The 22,269-nt window shown below is 41.2% G+C and overlaps 2 protein-coding genes across 4 annotated transcripts in view; one reads left to right on the forward strand and one right to left on the reverse strand.

The window, feature by feature from the left end:
- The window catches only part of LOC140738479 (rab5 GDP/GTP exchange factor-like), a 35,591-nt gene extending 29,476 nt beyond the window's left edge, over window positions 1–6,115 (forward strand). For both annotated transcript variants that reach the window (XM_073065797.1, XM_073065798.1), the window contains exon 9: window positions 1,988–6,115. In XM_073065797.1, coding sequence (XP_072921898.1) covers window positions 1,988–2,314 — 327 coding nt within the window. In that variant the 3' untranslated portion in view covers window positions 2,315–6,115. The remainder of the gene's footprint in view (window positions 1–1,987) is intronic.
- Window positions 6,116–6,804: 689 nt separating this feature from the next.
- Window positions 6,805–22,269, reverse strand: part of morc2 (MORC family CW-type zinc finger 2) — a 108,489-nt gene continuing 93,024 nt past the window's right edge. For both annotated transcript variants that reach the window (XM_073065796.1, XM_073065795.1), the window contains 6 exons: window positions 19,462–19,516; window positions 19,000–19,141; window positions 16,614–16,808; window positions 15,222–15,315; window positions 10,009–10,197; window positions 6,805–7,077 (listed from right to left, as the gene is read on the reverse strand). In XM_073065796.1, the coding sequence (XP_072921897.1) occupies window positions 7,009–7,077; window positions 10,009–10,197; window positions 15,222–15,315; window positions 16,614–16,808; window positions 19,000–19,141; window positions 19,462–19,516 (744 nt within the window). In that variant the 3' untranslated portion in view covers window positions 6,805–7,008. The remainder of the gene's footprint in view (window positions 7,078–10,008; window positions 10,198–15,221; window positions 15,316–16,613; window positions 16,809–18,999; window positions 19,142–19,461; window positions 19,517–22,269) is intronic.

Genomic DNA, 22,269 nt, shown 5'->3' on the forward strand with positions numbered 1-22,269 from the left:
CACTCAACCTTAAACCTCTTAAATTTCGGCAGTGTCCTAATAAATCTCCTCTGCACCCTCTCTAAAGTGTCAATATTCCTTCCATAACAAGGCAACCAGAACTGAACACAATATTCCAGGGGTGTGGTCTCACCAAAGTTTTGGAGTCGCAATGTTACGTCATGCTTCTTGAACTTTATTTGGAAGTGAAAGTATTTAAGCAGCATCTTTTGTGACCTCCTACACTCTCCCGTGACCGTATGAGTTTCCTCCAGGTGCTATTTTCCTCCCACATTCTAAAGACACACAGGTTAGCAAGTTGAGGACATGTTATATAGCTGGCAGAAGCATAGTGACATTTGCATTGGTCATTGATGTAAAATGATGCATTTCACGATGTGTTCTGATGTACATATGACAAGTAAAGCTAAGTACATCCTCGGGGATTACGGTCAGAAGTGGAATTTGAGATGGAGTGTGGAGGTTGGTGAGATACATGAAACTTTCTAAAAGTTTAATGTTTGTCTCATCACTGACTGTCAGTGTTAATGGGAAGATTGTTAACTGCCAGATGCAATCACGATCAATGTCACAAACCCAAGTTCTGTTGACTCTGTGAGTTGGATCTAGCTGATGCATAACCATGGCTTTTTGTCAATCAAAGGAGGTGTTTTTAATTTTCTGCTCTGGGTTGTAACTTGGCTTAAGATTCCCACACAGTCTGAGAACCTGAGCAGTAAATGCTTGTACATTATACTGTCAACTGGAATGAGTGAAAGCTGAGGGTTATTTGAATATTTAATATTTCGCTATGATGAGGCCATTCAGCCCCTCAAGCCTATGCCTCTCAGCAGTTAACCCCACCACCTCACTTGTATCCTTAAAACTGTTCTCCCACATGTGTCCATAGAAAACAGTTTTCTCCTCCACCAGCCACTTCAGTTAGGAGTCATTTACAGTTGGCAGTTAATCAGTGCAATGTTGGGCATGTGGGAGGGAAATGGATTGACCAGGGAGAGATCTGTAGTCACAGAGAGAACATTGCAAACTCCACACAGGTGACACAAGTGCCCAGATTTGAACTTGCATCGCAGGAGTTGAGGCAGCAGCACTGCCCCCTGCGCCACTCAGCCGTCACCGAATGGAGAGATGTCTCTACATTGATAGGAAATGGGACAGCATTGTAGAAATAGGAAAGGTCATTGCATCTTTGAGGGGAGAGTTGACAAATGTTCCAAACGGACATGAAAATCTGGAATGAGCAAAGGTGTGCTTTTAGGTTGGTATGGAAACACCATTGCCCTTTAACAGAAAAGTGCTACATAAAGTAGTGGATACAGCCCAGTGCATCACAGGTAAAGCCCTCTGCACCACTGAGCACATCTATGTGGTGGACTGTTGCAGGAAAGCAGCACCCTCACCACCCAGGACATGTTCTCTTCTCAATGCTGCCATCAGGAAGAATGTACAGGAGTCTCAGGACTCGTTCCACCAGGTTCAGGAACAGTTATTACCCCTCATCCATCAGGCTCTTGAACCAATGCCCCAGCTTTGAAATATTCCCACATGCAATGGATTCACTTTCAGAGGCATATTCTCCATATTTATTGTTATTTCTTTCGTATTTGCGGTTTGTTGTCTTTTGTACACTGGTTGAATGTTCACGTTGGGCAGTCTTTCATTGATTTTTGTTATGGTTATTATGCTATAGATTTATTGAGTACACCCACAGGAAAATGAATGTGGTGACTTATGTACTACTTGAACTTTCCAGCAAGAAGCATTTACTTTGTCACATAAGCTGTAATGATAAATGTTTAAACAGGGAAAGGGAACAATTTCTAGAGACTTCTGGTTTGTTTACCATTGATTTTATTTTTAATTGGAGTAAAAAATCTTGGCAAGCGGAGTATCGTGAAAATGTGCAAAGTAAAAAAAATGGTCAAAGGAAGTTTTTTTTCCTATTTTGAGATTGTATCTCTGGATAACATTAAATTCTGTGTTCCAGTGCTGTGCTGTCACTTTTATCGAGAAGTTGAATGGACCCTCTCTCAATATCACCCACGAGGAATTTGAACAGTATATGCAAGGTCACAAATTGCCAGCTAGAAAGATTCAGAGCTGCCCTCTCCTGCAGAGTGCTGACGTGGAGATCCAGCAGATGCACAGTAATCTACAGATGCTGCTCTCTCAACTCTGGGAGAGGCAAGATCGTATCATCAGCGAGGTTAAGAAACTGGAGCAGGAGGTTCTGGAATGGAAACGCTCTGTTAAGGAGGAAGTCGAGGAAAGCATTGGAAAATTTCCACTCCCTAACACTTCGAATCCGGAATGAGGTACTACTTGGGACCATACAGAAAAGGCCTGTGTAACTGTGAACATTCCACTATTTATACAGAATCAGACTTTGCACAGTAATTATTAGATTGTACAAAAAAAAATTAATTTTTAAAGACTTGAATGCACAATAAAATAGCGCAATATTTCATTATATTTATCTTCCCTTTTAATACTTTACTACTTGTATATGAACTTTAAGTGACCAGTGTATGTCATTAAAATTAACGTAAAGGCACAAGGGTGGGTAAGTTCCGCTGGATTCCTACTGTGTCCAGTGAGACCATCATGTGGTACTGAAGTGCTTTCTGGTCTGTGAGTTTTGTATTGGAGAAATATAATTCATATGCGGTCAAGGAGCAGGAAACTGATCTTGGAGTAAGTTAAAAAGCACAGTATCGCAAGCTGAAGAGCCTGTATTCTCCGAATTACAAATCTGATAGAGGAAAAGATTTTGTTTAAATCTCCTGATCAGGGATACATCTCACGTTTGCTTCTAGTTAGCTAAACTTAAGTATCAGAGGGCACCTGTCCTTTCAAATGCATGTTCATGTCCTGTATTTCAACTCCAGTCCTGTACAGCCAAATGGAGAAGGATTTGTAACTAAAGAGGTGGAAAAAGGAATAGGCTGTCACTTGGAGAGATTGTGGCCAATCGCTCACCTCAGTACCACTCTCCTCCATTAACCCCATACCCCCAGCTATCATAAAAATCTATTGGTCCATCTTGAACATAGATGACAGCTGAGCCTCCACAGCCCTTGGAAAGAGAAACCCCAAGATACCCTACCTCCTGGGTGAAGAGACCCTGAATGAATAACTTGTTCTGAGATTCTCTCCGCTGTCTGTATCCACTCTGTGATACACAACAAATTGTACATTTTGATAAATTCATTATTTGAAATTTGCATGCACCCAATTCGGTTTAATTCGCTCCTCAAGCCAGACTTATTGTCCCAGGATTTAGTCTTGTGAACCTTTTGCTGCACTTCCGTGATTGAAGATCTATCATCTTTTATTTTTATATATCCCCACAGCACATGGAGGCCATTTGGCCCATTGAATCTGTGCCAGCTCTTGGTTTGCACTTATTAGTTTGCTCTTCTACTAGCAGCACCCAATTTCTTGAGACCTATTTTCTGTCATGTGCACATCAACTCTCCCAGTTCAGCATAGTTAACCTATCAGCACATCTTCAGGAAGTGGAAGATCTCAGACCACTAGGGCAAGTGGAGGAGTAAACCCTAACAGTTAAAGGGGTAACATGCAAACTCCACACCGCACCCAAGGTGACGAATGAAAACCAGGTCTTTGTGAGCTGTGAGAGAGCTCAATACTTTTAGTGAGACCAGACCTACTTAACACTCTCGAAATATGGTCCTGACAAGGACTTATATAACATGAGCAAAATGTTTCTACTCTTGTATTCTGCAGTGAAAGGCAAACATGTCATCAGGATTGAGACGGTACCTGGATGTCAACTTTCAGTAAATTGTGTAGAGTCCCACTGAACACCAACATCTTCACTCTTTCACCATTTAAAGCGTTCCTGTTCTTTTTGATCATTTAATCTGTGGAGAATTGTTCTGGGGTCTGTGGCATTTTGGAAGATAATATCCAATATTGCCATAAGCACTCTTTAATATTCCAGTATGCATGTCACCATACGTTGGAGAATTTTCACCATTCAGTCCCACCAGTTCACAGTCTTCAATACCAATCATTTGAAGTAACTTGAGCTCTGGTTTAAGACCATTAGGGCATTCGGTCCATTGAGTCTACTCTGTCAGTTCACCATGGCTGATATATTAACCCTCACCCTGTTCTCCCCGTAACCTTTTGATGCCCTGATTAGGCCAGAATCTGTCAACCTTCATCTTAAATATACCCAGTAACTTGGCCTGCACACTCATCTGTGGCAATGAATTCCAGAGATTCATCACCTTCTAGTTAAAAGTATTTAATCTCTGTTCTAAATGGATGCCTCTCTAATCTGACGCAATGCCCTCTGGTCCTAGACTCCATCACTGTAGGAAATTTCCTCTCCACATCTTTCAATATTTAATAGGTTTCAGTAAGATTCCCCCTCATTCTTCTAAACTCCAGTGAATACAGGCCCAGAGCTATCTAATGCTTCTCATATGTTAACCCTTTCATTCCTGGGATCATTCTCATGAGTCTCCTCTGGATCCCCTCCAGTTGCAGCAAATCTTAGATAAGGAGCCCAAAGATTTCTGAACTGTACAAGTGGCAAATCGGGGTGTTAATTTTTCACTCTTATTATGTCAACCGAGAAAGAATTATTGAACAGGCATAGTTCTTAAAATGTGTTTGACGTAACTTTAGGAATGAAGTTAGAAGGGTGGAGTGGACACAGCAGGGACCCTGACCACTCCCCAGTTCTCTGCAGTTAACTAACGTACTGCAGGAAAAAACAGCTAATCCTTGATTGATTTTATTTTGTAAATGATTTGATAACACCAGTAATTTATCCATTACCAAAACGTTCATTAGTAAGATGAGCATTTGTTACCCATTCTGTATTGTCCCTGCATGAGCAGGCTTCCTTTCTGGAACTGTTGTGATCTATACTTGTGTTTTTTTTAAATGTGACTGGATAAGGTTAATTGGTTAGAAGCTTTTGCTTTTCGGATGAGGGCAAAATAGAACAGCAGAGCCAATAAAATCTGCTGACATTAAGGTCTCCTCTACGATGGAGAAGCCAAATTGCACATTGGGTGTCGATGCTGTAGAACAGCTCAGGTTGGCCTACAGGGGTAATATTAAATTTGCAGATATTGGTCATAATAATTCTCCATTTCATTCTAACCTCTTTGGTGTCTGCCTAAAGCAGGGGTTCCCATCCTTTTTTTACGCCTTGGACCAATACCATTAAGATTGAGGACAGCACTTCATCTTCTATTTGCACACGATGCAATTCTCTGACTCAGTTTAAATTCAGGATGTTTTCCTTCTTTGTCTCCAGCCTATTGTAGGCCTTCTCATCTTAAAACATTTGATTTTCTCACACTTCAGTTCTGAAGTGGTCACTGACCTGCAGTGTTGTTTCTCCCGCTGTAGTTTATTGCTCCAGATACTAACTGACTAAGTTTCCAAACTTACTGCTGCCCCTGTACCAAGTTCAGATCTTGATATGGCAAATAGGTTTTGAGATACTAATGGGTAGTTAATGTAAAATAGTAATAAGACTGTTTAGAATGAGATTCTTCGCTCATTTTTCCACCAAAGTCTATGCATGAACATAATTTAGTGGTTTCTACTGTATAAAACAAGTTGGCTTTAAATGAACGATTAGGCAGGGTCTTGGGCTATCATACTGTATATTGAAGAATTTCAAAGTATTATTAGAGTCCATTTATCTACAAAACTCCAATAAGACCTTCCCCATACAATATCGAAGCAGTTCTGGCAGGACCATTGGTCACTGTTTAAACAAACCAAAATAAAATTTCTCATTCAGTGCCTGGCTGGAAATTGAATATATTCTCTAGTTTTCATCCACCTTCAGTGATGGAGGGTCAGACTACAGTCAAATTTCATTAAGCTGTATTCAAGTTGTAATTCAATTGTAATTAATTGTAATTCAAATCTTCTAACTGGTTGGATTAATCCCACCATGTGAATATAAAGGGGAAAAATGTGTCTTCTTCAGAGGTGTGAACATACTTTTAACAAACATTTTATAGACTTATTCCTGACAACTTTGCACAAATATTTCTGAATTTCTACTCAGAAAGTTGTGTGAATAATCTTTATTAAATGCCCTGTGTTTAATCTACTTGTGCAGTATTGTTTACAGTTTGAGCCTCAAATCTTCCTCACTTCTATGGCAACCTGACACAATCCTGCCCCAGCTGCCAAGCTTCATGCATGCTAATTTGATAAATGAGGCTTTGGGCCTATGCTGGCGTTCAGATCTGAGGACTCAGTTTTGGTCTGGAATGCTGTTGTTTCATTCTTTGATAATAAATGTACCTGAATCCTGACTAATACTGAAAGGTCTCATTCAGTAGGATAGTGATCAAAGTACCCTGACAAAAGTAAAAAAGATGCAGGTTCAGAACTGGTTTGACAGCTTGTAGTTAAGATCAAAGCAGAGATTCCGTTTTAAGAAGTAAAAAATGACCAAAGTCACTTTTGTTGTAGCTCGGCTGTTTTGGATTCTTCCCAAACAAAGAAGTTGTTCACCTCATTGTGGTTGAAAACTCTTGCTAAATACAAAAGCCAAACATACCTCAACAATGTAATTTGCAAGTCACTGTCTCAGCCGGGACTTGCACCAGACCAGTTACTTCAGCACTCACCGGGCATCTAAAAAGGCCAGTTGCAGTTAAGAATGTGCTGCTGTGTTGGTAATAAATAAAACCATGCCAAAACAGAAAGACAGACCCTGACAATTCAACACCAGCATCACAAACCTTAAAAAGTAAACAAGGTAGATCTAGCCAACCACAGCAGGCTGGCAAAAATGGTACAACTGTATTTTTAATAAATATAATACAAAATTACAGGCCTGTTGATCAAGGTGTAAAACGTTAATGGTAAAACCTCAAAATGAAGTAACGATTATCTAAAACACTGCCTACACTTAGTCCACTGTGCCGCAGTGTACCAAACGATTCCAATACACATGGTAACAGGTGTATGTTGGGGAGGGGTGGGGTAGGTACTTCAGTCCACTTTTGTAATTAGTTCTTCAATGTAGGCATCAAGCTCGTCATCTGTGCTAATTTCAATATCCTGTTAAGGCAAAGCATGACACTTATTAGTGGCTTATTTCAGTGAAAGTGCTTCTCACAATAACCCATGTAATCAAATAGACTTTGCTTGCAAACGTTTGCACTTTTGTTGCAGGTAAGTGACATTCCTTGAAGTAAAGATATAAATGTGAACCTCTACTGCAAAAACTGAAACCATCCAACTACAAGATCAGTGCAACAGAGCCCAAAGCTGTTGTACAAATGCATTTTCTACTTTAGGTCTCTGGATAGTACTCATGGAGGAGATCGGAGTCTGCCCTCCCTCATCAGCCAAGGGGCATCGAGGGCAGCCAGGCTGAGATCACATCTTTCCACACAGATGCTGGAATCTGGAGCAACACAATCTGCTAAAGGAATTCCAATGGTTGAGGGAGAGTAATTGTTGATCATTTCAGGTTGAGACACTACCTTGGGACAGAATGAAGGTGATAAGTAATTAGAGTCCCAGTGGTGTGAGATGAGTGCCAGTATGTGACTGAGGGAACAAGGTGAGAAACAATACCAAAAATAGGTTACCTAGGCAGAATTAAGTGATTTTTCTCCTAGTTTAAATTTGGCAGTGGAAAAAGCCAAGTGCAGACCAGGCAATTTGTTTGCAGATCACCTGCACTGTCACCACAGCCCATCTTCTGCATACATACCACCACTGATCTTCCTTCAGTTGAAAAGTGCCAAAGCTAGACAACAAACAATTCAACACTAAGTGCAGTCACAACCCGACGTATTCCACAAGGATTCATAACGGATTTCAGGAACCTGGGATTTTCCTAGCTTTGGCAGTCAATCTAAGTACAGCACTGGGAATTTCCGTACAAACTCTTGAATAAAAGGACGTCATTATTTTTACAAATCCCTTGCTTCATTGATGAAACACTTAAACCCAATTAAGAGAAGTTGGAACAGGAGCTGATCAGTCAAAAGTTCTGTAGAGCTAACTGGTTGATACCACTCAAAATCTTCCTCTTGTATTTAGGCTGTAGAAATCTCTTGGTATTCTTTAAAGACACAGTCCACGTCCAGCCACCTGTGCCAAAACCAACTCCAGACCGTCACTGGCCAAACCTCCCTTTTACCTTTCACAAATTATTCACCCTCTTCTCATTAACCTACATTTGCTCCCTAATCTGTACTTCAAATTTAAAGCATTAAAGGCTTCCCCTTCCCGTATTTCATCTTTACACCTCTCCAATACTGCACTCAAAGTTGAAGAATTGTGATTTCAGAGGTTACCATCCTCAGGTCAATAGACAATAGATGCAGAAGTAGACCATTCAGCCCTTTGAGTCTCCACCGCCATTTTGAGATCATGGCTGATCAACTACTATCAATACCCGGTTCCTGCCTTGTCCCCATATCCCTTGATTCCCCTATCCATAAGATACCTATCTAGCTCCTTCTTGAAAGCATCCAGAGAATTGGCCTCCAATACCTTCCGAGGCAGTGCATTCCAGACCCCCACAACTCTCTGGGAGAAGAAGTTTTTCCTTAACTCTGTCCTAAATGACCTACCCCTTATTCTCAAACCATGCCCTCTGGTACTGGACTCTCCCAGCATCTGGAACATATTTCCTGCCTCTATCTTGTCCAATCCCTTAATAATCTTATATGTTTCAATCAGATCCCTTCTCAATTTCCTTAATTCCAGCGTGTACAAGCCCAGTCTCTCTAACCTCTCTGCGTAAGACAGTCCAGACATCCCAGGAATTAACCTCGTGAATCTACGCTGCACTTCCTCTACAGCCAGGATGTCCTTCCTTAACCCTGGAGACCAAAACTGTACACAATACTCCAGGTGTGGTCTCACCAGGGCTCTGTACAAATGCAAGAGGATTTCCTTGCTCTTGTACTCAATTCCCCTTGTAATAAAGGCCAACATTCCATTAGCCTTCTTCACTGCCTGCTGCACTTGCTCATTCACCTTCAGTGACTGATGGACAAGGACTCCTAGATCTCTTTGTATTTCTCCCTTACCTAACTCTACACCGTTCAGATAATAATCTGCCTTCCTGTTCTTACTCCCAAAGTGGATAACCTCACACTTATTCACATTAAACGTCATCTGCCAAGTATCTGCCCACTCACCCAGCCTATCCAAGTCACCCTGAATTCTCCTAACATCCTCATCACATGTCACACTGCCACCCAGCTTAGTATCATCAGCAAATTTGCTGATGTTATTCTCAACGCCTTCATCTACATCATTGACGTAAATTGTAAACAGCTGTGGTCCCAATACCGAGCCCTGTGGCACCCCACTAGTCACCATCTGCCATTCCGAGAAACACCCATTCACTGCTACCCTTTGCTTTCTATCTGCCAACCAGTTTTCTATCCATGTCAATGTCTTCCCCCCCGATGCCCTGAGCTTTGATTTTACCCACCAATCTTCTATGTGGGACCTTATCAAATGCCTTCTGAAAATCGAGGTACACTACATCCACTGGATCTCCCCTGTCTAACTTCCTGGTTACATCCTCGAAAAACTCCAACAGATTAGTCAAGCATGATTTACCCTTGGTAAATCCATGCTGGCTCGGCCCAATCCTATCACTGCTATCTAGATATGCCACTATTTCATCCTTAATAATGGACTCTAGCATTTTCCCCACCACAGAACCCTCCATTAATGAATAAAAAAAGATTGGGACCTCAACGCTGAGACACTGGAAACATTGCTCTGCTTCTCTCCCTGCATCCCCAACCAACTTCAACCACTGGAATAAGCTCTTTCATGAATGGCTTCCATTTTCCCTCCTCCTCCACTCAATCATATCATTCTTTTAAAGCCCCTCTGAAAATCCAGTTTTGACACCTGTTTTTCTCTCTGATCACACTGCTACATAAATGTTTTTTTCTGCTTGTAATCATCTGTGTATAACCCTGAACATAAACTCATTCAGGAAACAGATACCTCTTGTACTTTCCGCAGAAGTTCCACTATATTATTTCTCAGTTTGCACAACTTTTCCTGTGCATCCATCAGCTCTGCGTCATTCTGTTGCAACTTTTTCTCTGTTGTTCGGACCCGCTCTTCAGCACGGGTCTGGTAGGCAGTGCAGAGATTCTTCAGACCCTCTTCATATTGTTCAAAATAATCTTTCTGTATTAGCAAGCAAAAGGAAACATTTTTCAGGCTAGCAATTATAGGAAAGCAATTTTAGTAAATTTGGGCATTTATGTACTTAAGATACTCCCCATGGATTGGTGTTTGTTAAGGTCATAAGATATAGGAGCAGAAGTAGGCCATTCAGCCCATAGTCTGCTCCCTCCGCCATTCAATCAATTGATCCAATTCTTCCAGTCATCCCCACTCCCCTGCCTTCTCCCCATACCCTTTGATGCCCTGGCTAATCAAAAATCTACCTACCTCTGCCTTAAATACACCTAATGACTTGGCCTCCACACCCACCCATGGTAACAAATTCCACAGATTTACCACCCTCTGACTAAAGTAATTTCTCTGCATCTCTGTTCTAAATGAACATCCTTCAATCCTGAAGTCGTGCCCTTTTGTCCTAGACTCCCCTACCATGGGAAATAACTCACCATACCTAATCTGTTCAGGCCTTTTAACATTTGGAATGTTTCTATGAGATTCCCCCCTCGTTCTCCTGAACTCCAGGGAATACAGCCCAAAAGCTGCCAGGTAACAGTAACAGCTGCCAGCTGTTACAGTAACCCTTTTGTTCCTGGAATTATTCTTGTGAATCTTCTCTGAACCCTCTCCAATGTCAAATTATCCTTTCTAAAATAAGGAGCCTGAAACTGCACACAATACTCCGTGTGGTCTCACGATTGCCTTATAGTGCCTCAACATCACATCCCTGCTCTTATATTCTATACCTCTAGAAATGAATGCCAACACTACATTTGCTTTCTTCACCACCGACTCAACCTGGAGGTTAGGGTATCCTGCACAAGGACTCTCAAGTCCTTTTGCATCTCTGCATTTTGAATTCTCTCCCCATTTAAATAATAGTCTGCCCGTTTAATTCTTCCTCCAAAGTGCATGACCATACACTTGACAACATTGTATTTCATTTGCCACTTCTTTGCCCATTCCCCTAAACTATCTCTAAAGGTTCTGTTTCCTCAACACTACCTGCTCCTCTACCTATCTTGTGTCACTGGCAAGTTTAGCCACAAATCCATTAATCCTATAGTTCAAATCATTGACATACATCATAAAAAGCGGTCCCAACACCAACCCCTGTGGAACTCTACTGGTAGCTGGCAGCCAGCCAGCACAGGATCCCTTTATTCCCAATCTTTTTTTCTGCCAACCAGCCAATGCTCCACCCATGCCAGTAACTCCCCTGTAACTCCATAAGCAGCCTCATGTGTGGCACTTCATCGAAGAACTTCTGAAAATCCAAGTACACCACATCCACTGCCTCTCCTTTGTCTACCCTGCTTGCAATTGCCTCAAAAAATTGCAGTAGGTTTGTCAGGTAGGATTTTCCTTTCAGGAAACCATGCTGGCTTTGGCCTATCTTGTCATGTGCCTCCAGGTACAGTGTAATCTCATCCTTAACAATCGATTCCAACAACTACCCTAGCCTGATGTTAGGCTAACAGGTCTATAGTTTCCTTTCTGCTGCCTCCCACCCTTCTTAAATAGCGGAGTAACATTTACAATTTTCCAGTCATCTGGTACAATGCCAGAATCTATCAATTCTTGAAGGATCATTGTTTATGCCTCCACAATTTCTCCAGCTACTTCCTTCAGAACCTGAGGGTGCATTCCATCAGGTCCATGAAATTTATCCACCCTAAGACCATTAAGCTTCCTGAGCACTTTCTCAGTTGTAATTTTCACTACACATACTTCACTTCCCTGACACTCTTGAATGTCCAGTACAATGCAGATGCCTTCTACCGTGAAGATTGATGCAAAATACGCATTCAGTTCCTCTGCCATCTCTGCGTCTCTCATTACAATATCTTCAGTTTCATTTTCTATTGGTTCTACCTACCCTCAATCTCTTTTACCCTTGTATATACTTAAAAAAGCTTTCAGTATCTTCCTTGATATTAGTCGCCAGCTTCCTTTCATAATTCATCTTTTCCTTCCTAATGACCTTCTTAGTTTCCTTCTGCATGTTTTTAAAAGTTTCCAATCCTCTATTTTCCCATTAGCTTTGGTTTCCTTGTATACCCTCTCTTTTACTTTTACTTTGGCTCTGACTTCACCTGTCAGCCACGGTAGTGTCCTTCTTCCATTCGAAAATTTCTTCCTATTTGGAATATATCTGGTATGTATAAAAGATTTGGATGTGGATGCAAGGGGCATGATCAGTGTTCACTGATCATGGCAGAGCTGTGGATAAGCAGGAGGGTAGTCCTAGACCTTAGGTGCCAGGGTCAGGATGTCTCAGCTCAGGTGCACAGCATTCTATAAAGAGGGAGGGTAAGCAGCTCCAAGTCGTGCATATTAGTACTCATGACATAGATAAGAAAGGAGGTCCTGAAGAGAGAATATAGGGAGTTGGGTAGAAAAGCAGGACTTCCAGGGAAGGAGAAAAAAAGATGAAACAGGAAAGAAAGCTAGTCAACAATATAAAAAGATATCAAAAGTTTGTTTCAAATATATGAGTAAAAGAGAGGCAAGAGTAGATATTGGACTGCTGGAAAATGACGCTGGAAAGGTAGTAATGGGGACAAAGTAATGGTGGAGGAACTTAAGTATTTTGCATCAGTCTTCAGAAATGAAGACACTAGCAGTATACTAGAAATTCAAGTGCTAGACAGAAGTGAATGTAGTTGCTATTACTAAGGAGGTGGTGCTTGGGGAGCTGAAAAGTCTTAAGATAGACAGTTCACCTGGACCAGATGGACTACTCCCAGGTTTCTGTTAAGAGTTAGCTGAAGATATTGTGGAAGCATTAGTAATGTTCGTTCAAGAAATACTAGATTCTGGAATGGCTCCAGAGGAATGGAAAATTGCAGATGTTACTCTGCTCCTTAAGAAAAAAAATTATATGCCAGTTAGCCTGACTTCCAGTGGTTCAGAAGATGTCGGAGTCCATCATTAAGGGTGAGGTTTCAGGATACTCGGAAGCACATGATAAAATAAGCCAAAGTCAGTATAGTATCCTTAAGGGGAAATCCTGCCTGACAAACCTGTTGGAATTCTTTGAGGAAATAACAGGCAAAATAAACAAAGGAGTCGATTAATGTTGTCTACTTGGATTTTCCGAAAGCCTTTGACAAGGTACCACACAAAAGGCTGTTTAGTAAGATAAGAGCCATGGTATTACAGGGGAAAATTAATAGTATGGATAGAGCATTAGCTGATTGGCAGAAGACAAGGGGGGAGGGGGGAGGAGGGCTTTTCTGGTTGGCTGTTGGTGACCAGCAGTGTGCCACAGGGGTCAGTGTTGGGACTGCTTCTTTTCACATTATGTATCAGTGATTTGGATGCCAGAATTGATGGCATTCTGGCCAAGTTTGCAGACGAAACAAAGAATTGGGAGAATGGACAAAGAAGTAGCAGATGGAATGCAGTGTTGGCAAGTGTATGGTTATGCATTTGGGTAGAATAGAAATGCAGACTATTTTCTAAATGGGACAAGATTCAAAAATGAGAGTTGCAAAAGAATTTGGGAGTCCTTGTGAAGGATTCCCTTAAGGTTAACTTGCAGGTTGAATTGGTGGTAAGGAAGGCAAATGCAATGTCAGCTTTCATTTCTAAAGGACTAGAATACAAGAACAAGGACATGATGCTATGGCTTAGTCAGGCTGTACTTAGAGTGTTATGGATAGTTTATCTAAGAAGAGATGTGCTAGCACTGGAGAGGGTCTGGAGGAAGTTCTCAAGAATGGTTCAGGAAATGAAAAGGTCTCAGACTAGAGGGACGTCCATTTTGAACAGAGATGAGGAGTAATTTCTTCAGCCAGAGTATAGTGAATCTGTGGAATTCATTGCTACAGATGGTTATGGAGGCCAAGTCATTGAGTATATTGAAAATGGAGGTCGATAGGTTCTTGATTACTCGGGGCATCAAAGGTTTCAGGGAGAACGCAGGAAAATAGGGTTGAGAGGGATAATAAATAGCCATGATGAAATGGCAGAGCAGACTTGATGGGCCAAATATCCTAATTCTGCTATGATGTCTGGGCTGAGAAGTTGCAGATGGAGTTCAACCCAGATAGGTGTGAAGTGGCTAATTTTGGTAGGTCAAATATGATGGCAGAATATAGTATTAATGGTAAGACTCCTGGTAGTGTGGAGGATCAGAGGGATCTTGGGGTCCAAGTCCATAGGATGCTCAAAGCAGCTGCGCAGATTGACTCTGTGGTTAAGAAGGCATATGGTGTATTGGCCTTCATCAATTGTGGAACTGAATTTAGGAGCCGAGAATGTTGCAACTATATAGGTCCCTGGTCAGACCCCACTTGGAGTACTGTGCTCAGTTCTGGTGGCCTCATTACAGGAAGGATGTGAAGGTCATAGAAAGGGTGCAGAGGAGATTTACAAGGATGTTGCCTGGAATGGGGAGCATGCCTTTTGAGAATAGGTTGAGTGAACTCGGCCTTTTCTCCTTGGAGCGACGGAGGATAAGAGGTGACCTGATAGAGGTGTATAAGATGAGAGGAATTGATGGTGTGGATAGTCAGAGGCTTTTTTCCCAGGGCTGAAATGGTTGCCACAGGACACAGGTTTAAGGTGCTGGGGAGTAGGTACAGAGGAGATGTCAGGGTTAAGTTGTTTACTCAGAGAGTGGTGAGTGCGTGGAATGGGCTGCCGGCAACGGTGGTGGAGGCGGATACAATAGGGTCTTTTAAGAGACTTTTGGATAGGTACACGGAGCTTAGAAAAATAGAGGGCTATGGGTAAGCCTAGTAATTTCTAAGGTAGGGACACGTTCGGCACAACTTTGTGGGCTGAAGGACCTGTATTGTGCTGTAGGTTTTCTATGTTTCTTATCCGCATAGTGATAGTGATGTGTTGTGAAATGGCCTGATAAATGGCAGATGTTTCATCCAGATAAATGCATGGGAGTACTAAAGAGGGTAGGACATACATCATAAATGGATGAGTCCTAGACAACAAAATATATGCATTGTAGACAAAGGTAGGCTATATTAAAGGAAGTACCAGACACATGAGCTGAATCTTACCAGAGGGAATGAAGCGAGTTCTTCTGGCGTCATGGAACTTAGCTCCTCCTTTGTTATTCTGTAATTTGGTGGCAGAAAATACCGCAAAGTATTTCTAAATTAAAGGAATGGAAAATTATTAAATTGTGTTCATGTCTCAACTATTATGAATACAATTACAGCAGACTTGAGTGAAGGGAATACAATGACAGCAGCATTTCTACTTTCTGTGAAGGCTGAGGAGAGTCCACCTCCCACCCCCCCCCCACCCCCATCCTCATCACATTCTAGGGGTTGTATTGAGAGCATCCTGAGCAACTGCATCACTGCCTGGTTTGGAAATTGCACCATCTCGGATCGCAAGACCCTGCAGCGGATAGTGAGGTCAGCTGAGAAGATCATCGGGGTCTCTCTTCCCACCATTATGGACATTTACACTATACGCTGCATCCACAAAGCAAACAGCATTATGAAGGACCCCACACACCCCTCATACAAACTCTTCTCCCTCCTGCCGTCTGGGAAAAGGCACCGAAGCATTCGGGCTCTCACGACCAGACTATGTAACAGTTTCTTCCCCCAAGGTATTAGACTCCTCAATACCCAGAGCCTGGACTGACACCAACTTAATGCCCTATTGTCTTGTTTATTATTTATTGTAATGCCTGCACTGTTTTGTGCACTTTATGCAGTCCTGGGTAGGTCTGTAGTCTAGTGTAGTTTTTTTCTGTGTTGTTTTTTACATAGTTCAGTCTAGTTTTTGTACTGTTTCATGTAACAACATGGTCCTGAAAAATGTCTCATTTTTACTATGTACTGTACCAGCAGTTATGGTCGAAATGACAATAAAAAGTGACTTGACTTAACATTCTCTGTGCACTGAGCACCTTTTTCACAAATCTACTCGGTTAACCGAATGAAGAGTGTCAATAAACACATTAATGACCACAGGACCAACGTGGTCTTCAGTTCTATCCCCTACAGTGACACAACAGTAAAGTACATAACAACAAGGGAAATCGAAGTTAAAGTAAGAACACTGTAAAGTTTAAAATAAAACTGCTACTGTTCTAACAATCGCTCATTGTGAGCCATACTGGAAAAACAACTATCCAACACTGACCAACTTCAGACAGGATACACCACAGAAGATAGTATGCTCGTGTTACTCAATAGCTAGAATTGGATATGAAGAAAAGTAAGTTCCAAGAGCCTACAGAACCTAATGCATCAAATATAAATCATTGCTTAAGGTGAGTGAATATTGCAAAGCAAATTATTCCCTACTCCTGAGGGGAACAATTGGACAACCACTGCACAAATTTAGCACAAAGATATCATGTTTAAATTTAAATACACTGTTTATGGTTGCACTTGCACATCTCCCTTGATCTGAGTTAGAAGCTCCTTTACCTGAAGCTGAGCACAAGTGCTTCCACTGTCTCTTTGCTAGTGGTTGGTTGTGTAGTGTCTGGCTCCATCCTGGTACTGTCCGAAATTGACCCTGTTTCCACCGATATGTCTTCCTCTCCTCCCAGTGTGTCAGGTGTCTGGTATTCAGGAGACGGTGGCTTCATCAGCCTCACCTCCATACATCCTTTCTCAACCCTGCCGGAAAGCACAATAGCAGGCAACTAAATCAACATCTGATCACATGATACATTATAGAAATGGCTATGTGACACAGAAAACACTCAAAAAATAGCACCTATGGAAAGAGAAACCGTCAGCACTTCAGGTCACAGAACCCTGAACAGAACTAGGAAAGTGAGAAATCAGATTAGTTAAGTACCATGTACATATCAAAAGACAATGACCCCGTTGCTGAAGTGGTAATGTGTAAATTAAGCTACTTATTTGCTTGTTAATAGCAGGGGTTCCCAACCGTTTTTATGCCATGGACCAATACCATTAAGCATGGCCCTGGGTTGGGAACCTCCAATTAGATGGCACAAAACACAAAGGAAAAGGTTTAAAAACAGAAAGAGACTGCAGATGCTGGAATCTAGAACAAAATACAAACTTGTGAAATAACTCAACCACCTCTGCCTGCAGAGGGTACAGTAGGTTGACTAGCATCTGATAGTTGATGTATCCGGACGAGACACTGCACTAGGTACCAAATTGTAGACCGCGCCTTTGCCTCGACAGATGCTAGCGCACTGGTTCAATCTGTCCAACAGTTTTTTTTAAACTACTAAAGGTAAATGTAATAGCTGTAAGGTGCAGACCTGTAGGAAAAATCCAACAAGGAAAAGTTTGCTAGAAAAACTCTATAAACTTTGTCTGATTTCAGAACAGCTAGATGGTTTTTTTTTAAAAAAAATCAGAAAGCTGGTTCCAGATTTCTATATAGACAGGATCAAAATGGGACATTATTCTGTGCTTGAAAATAAACTTAGCACAACAGAAGGAATAGAATCATTCAGGAAGATGATGACAGTGACACAAACATACAAAAGCAAAGCAACAAATTGAAGAGGACAACCACAAAGTGGGTGAAGGATCTAATGTGAGATTTAGAATAAGACATTTTAGTGCCAATGCACTATATTTTGCAAGTTAAATATCTTGATTTACAAAATAATTATAAGTGGATAATGAATATTTGATATTCACTTTAAGGGTTGAGAAATGAAGCAGAACATGGAGCAGCTGCAGAGATAAACAAGCACTGATATTTGCTTTCAAGCATGAATCTACTAACTTACTTTATTGTGAAGTGAGAGGGCAGTCAGTGGAAGGACGAATGGGACAAGGAATGCAAGTGGAGTAGCTCTGCAATTATCTTAAAATAAGAAATCTGCTGTTCAGAAAGGCATTTGTTGGGCTTTCGAAAGAGCAGGTGGCCTTGGAGAAAGTGCCTGTGACATCTGTTACAAATTATGTCACATCCCTGTTATTTTTTATATAGCCTGATGGTAAAATATTCACACAATTTTTTTTCCTACCAAACACACATTCACAGATGCTGCTAAAATTTTTATTTAAGATCCAACAAGTCATTTTACCAGTATGCTTCCCTTAAAATTTGTTTTTACCCTGCAAATTATGAAACAATGTTCTTTCTGTCTAATGTAAGTATTAAAAAAAATGCAGATGCTAGACATCAAGGTTAACATTTCCAGTGCAAGTTCATGCCATTAACATTTAAAATAATAGAATGTGGATTACCCAATACATTCTTGGAAAATCATTGTATTCTACTACAGAAGCAACCAGTTAACACAACTACAGGTATGTGTCGCTTAATATCCACGATACGTTCTGTGAAATCGGACGTATTCACTAGGAGTGGTTTTGCTGCGTTTGACAGACAGACAGACACATACTTTATTGATCCTGAGGGAAACTGGGTTTCCATTATGCACTTTACAGTAATATTTTCGAAAGAAAATTTAACAAGGAGATAATGCTACTACACGCAAGAAACGCGCGATACACGAGATTGGTTACGTCCGCTATGTCACGTTCTCTGTTTGGGACTACGGATGTATATGCGATCGGACGTTAAGCAGCACACACCTGTATACTCTATGTACCTTTGCAAATTTTGTACTCATGTGGTCATTGTGTCTTTATAGCCCTGGGCATATTCTTAAATAACATTGAAGGAGAAAGTTTTTTGTTTAATGCAGGTGTTGATGAAGCAATATTTAGATGCAAGGTAATAGATTAAAACAGAATTCCATCATCTGGAAAATGTCATACTTATAGATCATACATACATTTAAAGTTACAGGCATTTTACATTCTAAAGCAGGGGCAGAGGAGGTTATAAAAAGCACCATTTACTCACCATCGGTCTCTAGGAGTAGATGCAGTTGGAACGTAGTCGAACTTGACTTTCCATCGCACTGACTTTTTGCTTGCTGCTACAGCAGTGACTCGTCCCGTGTACCATTCCTTATTCACCTTCACTTCTACTAGAAGTCCTCGGTCTGCACACAAGGACCAAATATTTAAATAAGATCATGTGGATTACTCAGTATACTGATGGGAAGATGTTTTAAATGACACTCTGGAAAAAAATTAGTATCTTTTAAAACAAGTTGAAGCTCTGAGTATGACCTGGTATTTCCTGCAATGCCCAGAGTGCTAACTTACTAGACGTGAATCATAAAAATTAACAGCGCTCATTTGGTCCATTGAGCCCACAATGGAAGAACAGGTTACACGAATCAGAATGGTAGTCAACTCTTTCTGGAGCATTTCAACACACCATCCCATGTTCTGGAGAAGTGCAAAACCCGATCCTCACCTTTCAGAGCGTTAGCCTGCTCCTCTTCATCCACCTCTCCTCCACTATCCGAAATCTAACAAAACACCAAGATACTCGTTCAGGAAATACAAAGCTTTAGTTTTAAATTTACAAAGAGGAGAACAATGATTACCTTTTGCATTGACAACTAAACAGAAGCACACTTTTGCATTATATTGGTTCTAAGAGAAGAAATGAAGGTGGGAAAGAAAGGTGGTGGTTGAGGGTTTAAAGGGACACCCTTAAGGAAACTCTTGAAAAGGAAACCTCCACGTCTAATTCAAGTGAATAGGGCATTTAAAAGAAAATCCCCTAAATTTCATGTTGTCTGGGTGCTCTTAATATGAAGGAGGAACTATTGGATAAAAATATATTGCACATTTCTCACTTATGTCCTCAGAGTTACTCAAGAATTTTTCAGACCTGACAACTGCATTCCAAGTGCTTTTAAAAAAATTTCAAAAGGTTCAGGCAAGGGGAAAAACACAACCACTGCATAACACAATGGACAAGTGCTCAAAACAGATCTATTGTTGGCTAGTGTGGCAAGATTAAATAGCTTGATATAAAGTAGAAAGTTGCCAGGTTCAAACCCTATGGGTAACAGCTGGCCCAGAATGGACTTAAGTGTTCTTGAGAAATTAATACCATAAGACAGGGGTGTCCAACTCAATTGCACATGGGGCCAAAACTCAAAGCACACTTTAGGTCGCGGGCCGAACAGGATAAACATTTATTGAACACACTAAAACTAACATTTTTTGAACATAAATATGAATAAAAACAGACAGGAATATTATTCCAGAAAAGATAAACTAAAACTTTAAATAACTTAAATATTTTGCTCTCCATAAAAATATCTCCTGTCAGTATTATACAAGTTAGAAATACGAGCATGCTGCAAAAAAACCCTGAAAATATAAATAAAATTTGTGCTTTTCAGCAAAAGTTAAAACAACAACAAATCAAAACACTCAGTTTTCTTTGCTCTTATGCCGTTTTGTCAGAGCTGGATGCTTGGCATCTTTTCTTGGCAATAAGTTTGTTTAGGTTTGGTGTAAGGTTCTGTGTTGTGGAGATTCTCAGGATGGACTGCAGGTGTTCATCAGTGAGACGACTCCTGTGTGATGTTCTGTTAATCTTCATCACTGAGAAAAGCTTCTCACACAGATATGTGCTACCAAACATGCACAAGGTTCGAGCCACATGTAGACGGAGCTGAGGCATTGCTTCAGGAATGGAGTGAATAAACTGTATGGGCCCTGCAGTGTCGTACTTTGCCTTTAGTGTCCCATTACACTCCAGCTCTATCAGCTCCATCTGAATCTGTACAGGTGCAGTTTCCACATCAACGGCAAATGGGTTGTGAAGCAGCTCGAAATTAATTTTTTGTGCTTCAGAGTCACCAAAGCGCCGTGCGAACTCAGTGCAAAGTGCGCTCAGTTTATCAGCAAAGTGCGCATTTGGGAACATCATTGCGCCGACCTGGTTCAACATTACTTGGCAACAGGGAAAATGAGGCAAGTTGCACTGGTGCATTTGTGTCTCCCATAAGAGCAGCTTCACTTGAAATGCCTTCACTGCATCATACATGTCAGTGATCATGCGGTCACGTCCCTGGAGCTGAAGGTTTAAGACGCTGAGATGTGTTGTTAAGTCAGCCAGAAACGCCAACTCACATTTCCACTTTTCATCCCGCAAAACTGTGGAGTCTTTTTCTTTACTGTCCATGAACTGACAGATTTCCTTGTTGAGCTTAAAAACTCTATTAATAGAGAACTTTTCCCCGACTCAGCCAACGCACCTCTGTAAGATAAGGAATGTCGGCAAACTCTGAATCTATTTCCCGCATAAAAGACTGAAATTGCCAGTGATTTAAACCTTTAGCTCGGATAAAGTTTACGGCTTGTGTTACAGTGCTCATTACATGTTCCATCTTTAGGACTTTACCACACAGCGTTTCTTGGTGTATGATGCAGTGATATGTTGTTAACTCACCAGTACAGTTCTCCTCCTGCATCTTTACCCGCATCCTTCCCACTAGTCCACTTTTTTCACCGCATATCGCCGGTGCTCCATCTGTTGTAAGTCCAATAAGTTTGTCCCAGGGCAATTTCATGTCGGTTCCACTTTGACATACATTTTCAAAAATGTCTTTTCCTGTCGTTGTCCCGTGCATCGATTTAATGTTCAATATTTCCTCTGTAACGCACAAATTGGAGTCCACTCCTCGGATGAAGATAGCCAGCTGTGCAGTGTCCGTCATATCAGCACTTTCATCCACAGCAAGCGAGTATGCAATAAATGGGTTGCTTCTTTCAATCAACTGTGTTCTTAAATCAGTGGCTATCTCACAAACTATACTCAGCAACCCATCGGTTTTGAAAGACTTTTTTCAGAATCAACTTTTCTCTTCGCCATTGTTAGGGGTTAGCTTTGACTTCAGAATAGCGTTGTATACAGCAACAGACGCTTGACGCGGGAATGTTCCCGGGTAGCCTATCGGCAGCTGTTGCGCTGCATTATGGGATCTGTAGTTTGTGTGTTATCAGCGCTTCATATCGCCAGGCCATTAATAATTAAAATAATAGATCTATCTAAAATGATCTCGCGGGCCGGATATAATTGTACGCCGGGCCAGATATGGCCCGTGGGCCTTGTGTTTGACACCTATGCCGTAAGACCACAAGACATAGGAGCATTATTAGGCCATCTGGTCCATCAAGTCCACTCAGTCATTTCATCATGGCTGATCCATTTTTCAACCGCAATCTTCTGCCTTGATCATATCCCTCAATGCCATGACCA

Source organism: Hemitrygon akajei, chromosome 14 (assembly GCF_048418815.1).
Source record: "Hemitrygon akajei chromosome 14, sHemAka1.3, whole genome shotgun sequence".
NCBI classification, from domain to species: Eukaryota; Metazoa; Chordata; class Chondrichthyes; order Myliobatiformes; family Dasyatidae; genus Hemitrygon; species Hemitrygon akajei.